Genomic DNA, 12,134 nt, shown 5'->3' on the forward strand with positions numbered 1-12,134 from the left:
TAGAAATGGAATCATACAGCATGTGCTCTTTTGTGTCTAGTTTCTTTTTTTGGTATAATATCTGTGGTTTTCATTCACATTGTTTTGTTATTAGTAGTTTATTCTTTTTATAGCTGAGTTGTATACAGTGTATGAAACCATCACAGTTTGTTTATCCAGTCTACTGTGATAGACATTTGGGTTGTTTTCAGTTTATGGGTTTCATAAATAAAGCTGCTGTGAACATGAAGTACAAGTTTGTGTATTTTCTTTTCTCTTGAGTAAATGCTTATGAGTGGAACTGATGTGCATTGGATAAATGTATGTTTATCTTGTGAAAATAAAATTGTCAAATTTGTTCCGTAGCAATTGTATCATTTCACGACTTCATGACTGATTATGAGATTTCTGGTTGCTCTACATCCTCACCACCATCTGGTGTTATTAGCCGTTTAAGTGTTAGCTGTTTTAGTGAATGATATCTCATTATTGGCTTTAATTTGCTTTTCTCTCAGTCCTAATGATGTTGAGTACATTTCCCACTATGCTTATTGACCATTCATATAACTTTCTTCATGAAGGGTCTGTTCAACTCTCTCTTCCTAGTCCTGTCCGACTCTTTGCAACCCCGTGGACTGTAGCCCACCAGGCTCCTCCGTCCATGGGATTTCCAGGCAAGAATACTGGCGTGGGTTGCCATTTCCTTCTCAATTTTACATTTTGTGGTACAAATTGTAAGACATTTTATTATGAATATATTCTCCCATTTTGTAGCTTGCTTACTGACTGCTTATTGATTGTCTTCTAGACGTATTAAGGTTTTAATTTTTAGGAATTCATAGTTATTAATGTTTTCCTATCATGGTTACTACTTTTTATAAAACTTACTTTATTTTATTTTTGGTCGCACTAGGCCTTCAGTGCTGCATCTGGGCTTTCAGTTGTGGCAAGCAGGGGCTATTCTTTGTTGTGGTGTGTGGGCTTCCTTTTGCGATGGCTTCTTTTGTTGCAGAGGACAGGCTGTCGGTGCACAGGCTCTGTAGTTGTGGTTCATGCACTCTAGAATGCAGATTCAGTAGTTGTGGTGCTTGGACTTAGTTGCCTTGCGGCCTGTGGAATCTTCCCAGTTCAGGGATCGAACTAGTGTCCCCTGCGCTGGCAGGTGGATTCCTGAGCACTGGACCACCAGGGAAGTCCAGTTATTACTTTTTTTTTAATCCCAAGAAATTTTTGCCTATCCTCAGTTCACAAAAATATTCTCTTGTGATGTCCTTTATAAGCTTTATCAGTTTATATTTTACATTTAGGTTTATTTTCCATCACAGATTAGTTTTGGTGGATTGTGTGATGTGTCATAAGTAGAGATTAGAACTTAATGTTTATTGTTTTTCTCTTTTTGCAGATTCACATTTCTAAGTGTCTTTTTTAAGCCAAGAGAAAATTTTATGATTGTAATATACTCTAATTTGATTTATTATACTTTTAGGAAAGCTGAGTACTTCAACACTTACTTAGTACAGAAATGTGTAAATTTAGAGACTATATAAACAAATGAAGATGAGATCATTATTTTATGATAATGGAAATAACTAGAACATTTTAACATGTTTCAAAGAATAGATATGTTACTAACTTTACTGTTTGGCAATAATAAGAAAGAGACTTAGTTAAGAACGGTTTTTTCATTGTACATATTCTACAAATGGATGGTTTTTTAGTTTTCCATATGAAATCATCATCTTTTATGCAGCTTGCAAAGTGATCTGATTGCCATGTTTTATCTCTTTTATTGATGGTCTTAAGTCTGTCAGGCTTTCCATTTGAAACCCCTATTTTCAGGAGTTTATGAGCTGACAGTTGAAAAAAAAAATTAACCAGCAAAAAAACTTGGCATTCATGATCTTGGTTCAATATAAGGTACTTTGCTTTAATAAAATTTTAAGTAGTCAGCTCTTTTTTTTTTTTTTTAGGTTGCAAATAGCACAAAGAGGAATAAAGGAATTTTTTTGGTTAAATAGATAGGGAATATTTTTCCAGACAACTTACCCCAATTAGATTTATAAAGCAAACTTTTCCCTTTTAGAAATCATTTAAGTATGTACTTTCCTGTGTTCCAGTTCCCACAAGATGTTGCCTTAAGATTTTCCTTTTCCTTTGCTTTAGTTCATAGCAAGTATCCACTATCCCTTTTCTTTTTTCTGTCCACTTGTGCTTTTAAAATTCTCCCTAGTATGTTTACATTAAAAATGGCTTTATATTTTGGCATTCTTTTGTCCTTTTCCCCTCATCTTTGCAATGCCTCTTGCACAAAACTTTACCTATTGGTTGTAAAACAATATTAACTTTGAGAGAAGTTGTGGCATAAATAGCAAGAATTTTCTTGAAATGCCAACTTTAAAAACTATCCTGAAGAGCTGTCACTTAGAGAGCAGACTTTTAGGCAAGTTTTTTCTTCTTCTTCTGGAAAGTGTGTAAGTCAGCTTGAGTACTTTCACAATCCGTTTTTAACCCAATATCATTCACATAGTGAACACTTAACTGCTATTGGTCCCCAAAGGTGTCTGTGGGGGTTTTTTTGTTGCTTTTATTTCACTTCTCATTTTTTTTTTTAAAAAAAAAAACCATTTCCTGAAAACTCAGTGCAGAAATGTAACCTACTGCAGGAAGTGAGATGATCTTCTTTTGCTGTATTCTGAAGATAATTTGCTTCAGACAGGAGATTTTTGGGTGCTTGCTGAAATTTTGGAGATCTGGGAAAATGGGGGTAATAACATGACACCAGTTCTTAAGCAGCAACATCTGCTGTGGTTCAAAGCCACACAAAGAAAGCTGTTTAAGCAGTTGAATATTTTGGACTGCACGGACAAGTGTGGTTCAACTGCAAAGACTGCAGAGCAAAAAATTTAAAGTTTCAAGAAGTTGTTAAAAAATGGAGTCATGGAAGATGAGCATCTTTAAGAGACAAACATCACCGTGTCCTCCAAGCTATCGAAGATCTTTGTCAGAACCTGCTTATGCACACTCAGAGATAGGAACAAGCTTAAAGAGTTATCCATGGCGTGGTCCAGTGAAAAGCAAGAGGAAGAAAAATGAACAGGCTGTTTCCAGTCTAGGAAAGCCACTGGGTGCTTATCGGTGGCAAACACACCACAGCTTAAGGTTGAAAGGGGACAAAAAGGAGCAATTGGAAAATAATAAAGGAGACTTGGATGAACCACCACAACAAGCAGTCCTGCCAAAGATGGTTGGGGATAATATTTCTTCCTCTGGCAATGAAGTCCTTGGGACATCAATGGAGAAGCAGAACCTGGTAAACACTCAGTCACTTCGGGTTCCATTCAGCAGATCTCTTTCAGAGCCAGAACCCCGCTCCAGTGTCAGATTTGTTAGACGGTGGCCAACTTCAGTGGGGTCAGTGGAGTCTGAGCAGCAGGGATATTTCATCCGTGGCATTTTCTCTACTCTTTCCAATGGCTTCTCCAGGATGCTGAGTCAAAAAGGAGGGTCAACCAGTGAGCCAGTAAGAGAAGGTATATTGTGATGAATAAGGGGGAAGAGGGATTTTAATTATTTGTGTTTTATAATGAATAAAACATCCTATTTGCTCATTATAAAATAATTTACTTAATTAGTGCAATTTTTAAAAAGTATTAAACTATTTTAGAAGCTCAATGAATGATAGTAATTAATAGTAAAAAATTGATTTAGAAGGAATTTTTTTATTATGTTATACTCTGAACTCTTAATTTTGGGGCCTGTGTAAAATTATTTGTTTTGGTTTGTCTTTTACCCTTTTTAATCCCATTGATCTACTTTTGTACATTAAATGCAGTTTAGAGGGAGAAAGTATCAAATCATCTCCTTCTGACAAAGTTGAGAGTTAAAGAGAATTCCTTCTATTATCTCTTCATAAAAATTAACAAATGTTATTAGAGCTATTTAGAGCTGGATTGTATTGATAGCTTTTAATAGGTGGGACTTCTGATCTGCTCATGTCTTGGTAATACACAATTTGAAAATGGAAGGAAAAGATGCAAATCTTGAATATTTAGGTTACAAAATAGAAATTTGTGTTTGATTCATTTCAGGTAACAGAATTGTCAATATTTAAAATAAACTCAGGATTTGTTTATATTTTAAAATGTTTTATATTGATGATAGTGTTTTAAGCTACCAAAAGAAACCTTAAATTTTTATCTGATTGCTTTGGATGTGATTGAGCTTATCTGAGGAACTACTTCATTTATGAGTTAAGACTTGTTATTGATTTTTTTGTTTGTCTTATTTTTGAAAACCATAATATACTGATAATATTTCTGTTGAGTTGAGGTCATTTTTGGATATGCTCTTTCCGTTAGAAAACTTTATCTTCTCTTTAATTATGAGATTGACCACATCAGCAGAAGTTTGAATTCTTTCTAAAATTGTGGAAATTGTTGAATAATCTTCATACTAGAATACAGTTTAATTTCTTTAAAAATAATGTCAGTGAAAAATTGAGTAATTTTCCAAGTGTATTTGTGCCAAAAATTCAGTATGTCTCCTAAACCTTGTTTTCCCTTTAGATTTTCCTTTGCCCAGGGAGTTTTAATTATACTATTAAGGAAATATATTTTCGTCTTACTCTTGGTTTATAGATAATCACTGAAAGTAAAGTCTTTCTTGATGTGCCTCTATTAACATCCTGTTAAAATATTTTAGAGACTAAGTTATTGCATTTCCTTGGATACTAGTATGTCTGTTCCTTGCCAGGTGATCATAGGATGATCTAAGTAAAGGAGAATCAAAGGATAAGAGTTTAAAGGAAATTCTTAGAATCAGTGCCTCCCAGTAGTTAATGTGTATACATTTGATAAAAGAAATCTATTTTTGATGTTTGTATTTACAATCCTTTTTGGACTTTTGTACTTAACTTTCAGTTTTTAGCAATTTCACCAACCTGTTGGCAGCCCACTTATATGTGAAATCATCTGAGAATGTTTCCTAGCCTTTTACACACTTATGGTCTACTTAAAGTGACTTCCCTGGTGGCTCAGACGGTAAAGCATCTGTCTACAACGTGGGAGACCCGGGTTCGATCCCTGGGTCGGGAAGATCTCTGGAGAAAGAAATGGCAACCCCCTCCAGTACTCTTGCCTGGAAAATCCCATGGATGGAGGAGCCTGGTAGGCTACAGTCCATGGGGTTGCAGAGTCAGATGCGACTGAGCAACTAAACTGAAGTGATATAAACATTTTATGTTTACTACTTCATAATATATTATACATTCTAATCATACAATAATTATGCAAATAGAGACATATTTGGAGTGAAAGGTACTATGCTAAGGGATTTCAGGTCCTAGAGGTAAAGCACAGAACATAGTGTTCCTCCCTGTCAGATCAGCTGTTTTTATTTATCAGTTACTATGTATGGTATTTCCTGAGTGCTTCACAGGTGGAGAGTCAAGCTCTTAAAACAGAAGGATACTGTTTAATGCCAAAACTGGAGCTAATTCTTGTGTGTTGTTTAGTCCCTTATTCATGTCCCACTCTTGCAACCCCATGGACTGTAGCCTGCCAGGCTCCTCTGTCCATTGGATTTCCAAGGCAAGAATATTGGAGTGGGTTGCTATTTCCTTCTCCAGGGGATTGAACCTCCTTCTCCTTCATTAGCAGGCTCATTGCCAGATGGATTCTTTACTGCTGAGCCACCTGGGTAGAGATTTCTTTTTCTCTTTGGACTATAGCTTCTGCCCAGCCTAGAGTCTACCCAAGTGGTTTTCTAAACTTCTGCAGTTGTGAACCTTTCTTTATTTCTCATTCTCCACAGGGGAAAGAATACAATTGGCCCAGGAGATCTGAATTCTCCTTCTATCTTATGCCAATTTGCACTTGTGAAATTTAATCTCTGAATTTCTCTTTATACTTTTGTGGCATAGTAATTTCTTTCTTACAAAGTAAAATTTGAAAATATGTAAATTATAGTTTATGTAGTATTTGTTCACAAATACTGTGTGAGTAGAACTTGTTCTTATCAGAGTTGCTATTATTATATTGTGGCAAGATGTGGGATTATTAGAATATAGATGTCTTTAAGAAAATCAATATATTTTAAAATTTGAAACCCACTAGTGTTTGTTACTTTTCTTGTTCCATATGAACTGCAATATATGAGAGGCATTAAATAATATAGCATGTATTTAAAGCATTTAAAGTAGTGTTTGGCACATAGCAGTTGTTTAGTACTTAATATATATATATTTATGTTGAGTTTTCATTTTTTGCAGTCAAAATGTTTTTTCCCTTTTTATTGAAGTATAGTTGATTTACTATATTCAGTATATATTTGATATTATTTCTATTAAGAAAGTAAAAATATGGGGATAGATAGTAATTTTTAAAAATAATGAGAAAGAGGATACCCAATTATTGAATTCATTATAATTACAAAATGTAAATAAATTGTAATGTTCTCTTCTTAAATTCTGTGAGCCTGAACTTTTTCTGAGCACATGCATGTTCCGAGCATAAACAAGTAATAATTCCTTGTATCTAATAATAGCTAAATACAGAATCTTATGCTTAAAGGAATGGAATATACCATGCGTGCATGTGTGCTAAGTCACTTTAGTCATGCCTGACTCTTTGTGATGCTATGGACTGTAGCCTGCCAGGCTCCTCTGTCCATGGGATTCTCCATGATACTGGAGAATACTGGAGACTCCAGAATACTGGAGTGGGTTGTCATGGCCTCCTTCAGAGGATCTTCCTGACCGGGGAATTGAATCCATGTCTCTTAAGTATCCTGCATTGACAGGTGGATTCTTTACCACTAACTCCACCTGGGAAGCCCTGAAATATACGTACTCAGGATCAATACCAAATTAAAGAGATAAAAGCTTAAAGGCTTCACTACTCTACTGTGTTTAACCCTCCAGCTGTATAATATATATTCCTTTACCTGCTACAATATACAGATCAAATGATACAGTATAAAAAAAACTAAGACTTGTGTTTCTTATAGCTAAAAATAGTTCCAGCTCTTTGGGGCCCATGTCTAATGATGTCACCATGCTTGAGATAGTGGAAGTAAATTGAAGCAACCAATAAAAGAGGATTAACTAAACAGATCAAATGAAAAAGATACCATATAGTCTTCATAACTGTTGGGCTTCCCATGTGGCCCAGTGGTAAAGAATCTGCTTGTCAATGCAGGAGATGTAAGAGATGCAGGTTCAATCTCTGGGTTAGGAAGATCCACAGAGTAGTAAATGGAAACCGCTTCAATATTCTTGCCTGAAAAATTCCATGGACAGATTATAGTCCATCGGGTTGCAAAGAGTTGGACATGACTTAGCGACTAAAGAACAATGGAGATTCCTTAAAAAACTAGGAATAAAACTACCATATGAGTCAGCAATCCCAGGACTGGGCGGGAAAGTGCACACACTCACACACACACGCGTGTGTGTGGTCAGGTAGCATTCATACACACACATGGTCAGATAGCATTCTTCTGAGGCTTCTTCAGCTTGTAGTCAGGGCTGTCTTCTTACTGTCTTCTCACTTGGCCTTTACTCTGTGCACAGGTGACTCTCTAGTCTCTTTTTTTTTATAGGGACACCAGTCCCATTAGGTCAGGACCCCACATGAATAGAGGAGCGAGGTGGACTGCAGTCCATGGGGTCATACAGAGTCGGACATGACTGAGCAACAAACACACATACCACCCTTCTGACTTCATTTAACCTTAACTACTTCCTTAAAGGCTCATAGTCACACTGGGTCCTAGAGTTTCAACATATAAATAAACTTTAGGGTGACACAGTTCATTCCATATCACCAGGAAACAAAGGTCTCACAAATAATGAGGCCATTAATGCAATATATTAGCAAAAATTCCAAAATATTATATAGCATAGTCAGATGTATGCTCAAACTTAATTTGTTATAAAGTTAAGTAACTTTAGAGAAAAATAGGCCATATCACTTTAAATTTATCTTATTTTTCTCATTTTATGTGTGTTTATTTTTGAAATGGTTATGAATGGTGTAAGTTATCTTCCTCCTTTTCTTTTAAGACTATTTCATTTACATTCCCATCTGCTGACCATTAACAAAAATGTTGAGGATATCGGACACTCTGGTAATCTATTATATTGAAATGTGGAAGAAGGCTCTACTGGACACTTCAGTTGTTTATATATTTTTCCCATTACAATTTTTCTTTATGGGTACATGCCTTACCCACCTTTTCCTGGTTTGTATTATTTCTTTGAGGGTATACCAGGGATGATTATACTGTGGAATACGATCATCTTGTATCTCGTTATATATATTGTAAGATTTTCTGCTTGAAAGCTATAAAACATTAATAATGTCTACAACAATTTATGAGTACAATTTTCTCCCATAACTTTACCAGATTGGTAATTAAACCTTAGTTTATTATAGTTTTGTGTTTGACTCATAGCATAGGGTGAGGAAAAGGAAAAGATCTTTGGGGTTGGACTAGTGGCTTCACGATTTTACACGTGCTGCTGTCTGGTTATATGCCTGAGAAAGTCTCACATAACCTTTCTGAGCTTTCATTTTCTCATCAGTAAAGTGTGGGATGATGATAACTATCTAGTAGACTTATTATAAATAGGAAGTGAAACAAGATGCCCAGTGCTTATTATATACTTATATACTTATTAATTAATAAACACTTTTTATGGTTTTTGAAACATTTATTTTTATTTATTTTTGACTGCTCTGGGTCTTGTTGCTGTGTTTAGGCTTTCTCTCGTTACGGCGACCAGGAGCTGCTGTTCATGCAGTGCATGGGCTTCTGATTGTGGTGGCTTCTTTTGTTGCAACGCGTGGGCTCCAGGTGCACAGGCTTCAGTAGTTGTGGCGTGAGGCTCAGTACTTGTGGTGCTTGGGCTTAGTTGCCTCACAACATATGGGATCTTCCTGCACCAGGGATCAAACCCATGTCCCCTGCATTGGATTCTTAACCACTGGACCACCAGGAAGCCCAGTTTTTATGATTATTAGTTTAATAGGTATATAACATTATGATTATATTTTTATTAGTGAAGTGGTGCATTTTTCTATAAAATAGCTTATATTTGTAATATAATATTTGATTATTTTACAAGTAGACTTTCTTTTGTTTCTTTTGACTATCAAGTGGAATCTGAGTAGAGGTAGTGGTATTTCATTTTTTTCAGTTATTCTGCATTGTAGGTTTTAAAATCATTTACATTTATCCCAAATATTTTGGTTTTCAAATAAAATTTCAGCAATTTAAAAGAGTTATTCAAACTCGAAAACATGCTTGTAATCCATCTTTGTTTCTTGATTTATGTAGAAAACTTATCTTAACATTAGTACAAATATGTTCTTATAGTTCATCATTTTAAAAATTTATTTTGGAAATGATTAATTATATTCTATCTGAGATAGATTTAGTTGTGTGAAATGAGATATAGAACTAAACAAATTATTTGTAACATTAATAACGGTTGTAACAAATTTCTGTCTTATGTGATTTCAGTATATATTTAAAAATTTTTTTATTAAAATTTTTAAATAGAAATATAGTTGATTTACAATGTTAGTTTCTGGTGTAAAGCAGAGTGATTTCAGATACATATATTCTTTTTCATATTCTTTTCTATTGTGGTTTATTGCAGGATATTGAATATAATTCCCTGTGCTATACAGTAGTCTGAGTTCTATAAATAGTAGTTTGTATCTGCTAATCCCAGACTTTTCCTCCACTCCCTTTCCCCTTTGGTAACCATAAGTTTGCTTTCTTTGTCTGTGGGTCTGTTTCTGTTTTGTAAATAAGTTTATTTGTTATAGTATAGGTTCCACATATAAGTAATATCGTACGGTGTTTGTCTTTCTCTTTCTGACTTGTGTCGCTTCGTATGATCATCCCTAGGTCTATTCTTGTTGCTGCAGATGGCATTATTTCATTCTTTTTCATGGCTTACTAGTATTCCACACAGTGGAATGACTACTACACACACACTACGTCTTCCTTATCCATTTTTCTGTTGATGGACGTTCAGTTTGCTTCCATGTCTTGGCTATTGTAAATAATACTGCTGTGAACATCGGGGTGTGTGTCTTTTTGAAATAGAGTTTTTGTCTTTTCTGGTTATGTGCCCAGGAGTGGGGTTGTTGGATCATATGGTAGCTCTATTTTTAGTTTTTTAAGGAACCTCAGTATTGTTTTCCATAGTGACTGCACCAGTTTATGTCCCACCAGCAGTGCTGGAGGGCTCCCTTTTCTCCACACCCCTCCAGCATTTGTTATCTGTAGACTTGAGTGATGGCCGTTTCGACCACTGTGACTTGGTACCTCATTGTAGTTTTGATTTGCATTTCTCTAATAACTAGTGATGTTGAGCATCTTTTCATTTGCCAAGTTGCCATCTGTATATCGTCTTTGGATAAATGTCTATTTAGGTCTTCTACCCATTTTTTGATTGGGTTTGTTTTCTTTTGTTATTGAGTCGTATGAGCTGTTTGTATATTTTGGATATTAAGCCCTTTTTGGTTGCATCATTTGTGAATACTTTCTCCCGTAGGTTGTCTTTTCATTTTGTTAATTATTTCCTTTAGTGTGAAAAAATTTGCAAGTTTGATTAGATCCCATTTGTTTATTTTTGCTTATTTCTATTGCCTTGGGAGACTAACTTAAAACATTGGTACAATTTATGTCAGAGAATGTTTTGCCTATGTTTTCTTCTAGGAGTTTTATGGCGTCATGTCTTATATTTAAGTCTTTAAGCCATTTTGAGTTGTTTATTGTGTATGGTGTTAAGGGAGTGTTCTAACTTCATTGATTTACATGTGGCTGTCCAGCATTTCCAATACCACTTGCTGAACAGACTATTTTTTCTTCATTATATATCCTTACCTCTTTTGTCAAAGATTAATTGCCCATAGGTATCTGGATTTCTTTCTGGACTCTGGATTCTGTTTTTTTGATCTATATGTCTGTTTTGCTGCCAATACCACACTGCTTTGATTACTATAACTTTATAGCATTGTCTAAGTCTGGTAGGGTTATGCCTATACTTTTGTTCTTTTTTCTCAGGATTGCTTTGGCAATTCTGGGTCTTTATGGCTCCATACAAATTTTAGGATTTTTTTGTTCTAGTTCTGTGAAAAATGGTATGGGTATTTTGATAGAGATAGTGTTAAATCTATAGAATTCTTTGGGTTGTATAGCCATTTTAACAATATTAATTCTTCCAATCCAAGAGCAATAGGATGTTGTTCCATTTTTTGAATCATTTTCAGTTTGCATAAGCAGTGTTTTGTAGTTCTCAGCATTATAAGTCACTCATTCCTTGGTCAGATTTATTCCTAAATAATTTATTTTTTCAATGTGACTTTAAAAGGGATTCTTTACTTTTCCTTTTTTGATATTTCATTGTTAGCGTAAGGAAATGCAACAGATTTCTACATGTTAATCTTGTATCCTGCTACCTTGCTGAATTGAAACCACTATCAATTCTAATGGTTTCTGTGTGGAAGCTTTAGGGTTTTCTATATCTAGAATGTCATCTGCATATAATGATAGTTTTACCTCTTTTCTTCCAATTTTGATGCCTTTTATTACTTTTTTCTTATCTGATTGCTATGGCTAGAACTTTCAATGTTATGTTGAATAGAAGTGTGAGAGTGGACATCCTTGTCTTGTTCCAGATTTTAGCAAAAAGGCTTTCAACTTTTTACTGTTGAGTATTATGTAGGCTATAGGTTTGTCATAAATAACTTTTATTATATTGAGATATGTTCCTTGTATACTCTTTTCTGTAAGAGTTTTAAATTATGAGTGGATGTTGAATTTTATCAAATGCTTTTTCTGTATCTTTTGAGTCAATCATGTGATTTTTGTCTTTTCTTTTGTTGATGTGGTGTGACACATTAATTGATTTGTGTATGTTGAACCATCCTTTTGACCCTGGGATGAATCCAACTTGATCATGGTGTATGGTCTTTTTTTATGTGTTTTTGGATTCAGTTTGCTAATGTTTTGTTGAGAATCTTTGTGTCTGTATTCATTAAAGATGCTGACTTGTAATTTTGTTTTATGGTAGTGTTTTGGTTTAAAATATTTGGAATGTCTTTATGTCTATTTTAAATGTTCTCTGCAGTTTCTCT

At 34.7% G+C, this 12,134-nt stretch overlaps 1 protein-coding gene across 7 annotated transcripts in view; it reads left to right on the plus strand.

Moving 5' to 3' along the window:
* The window catches only part of RASAL2 (RAS protein activator like 2), a 399,967-nt gene that overhangs the window by 142,935 nt on the left and 244,898 nt on the right, over window positions 1–12,134 (plus strand). Inside the window, exon 1 of one of the 7 annotated variants that reach the window (XM_061383299.1) lies at window positions 1,314–3,509. The exons of 3 other annotated variants lie outside the window; for them this stretch is intronic. In XM_061383299.1, coding sequence (XP_061239283.1) covers window positions 2,909–3,509 — 601 coding nt within the window. In that variant the 5' untranslated portion in view covers window positions 1,314–2,908. Of the gene's footprint in view, window positions 1–1,313; window positions 3,510–12,134 lie in introns of those variants that run through there. 3 more of the 7 variants (XM_061383297.1, XM_061383300.1, XM_061383298.1) reach the window with 3 other exon arrangements.

Source organism: Bos javanicus, chromosome 16 (genome assembly GCF_032452875.1).
Source record: "Bos javanicus breed banteng chromosome 16, ARS-OSU_banteng_1.0, whole genome shotgun sequence".
Classification (NCBI taxonomy): domain Eukaryota; kingdom Metazoa; phylum Chordata; class Mammalia; order Artiodactyla; family Bovidae; genus Bos; species Bos javanicus.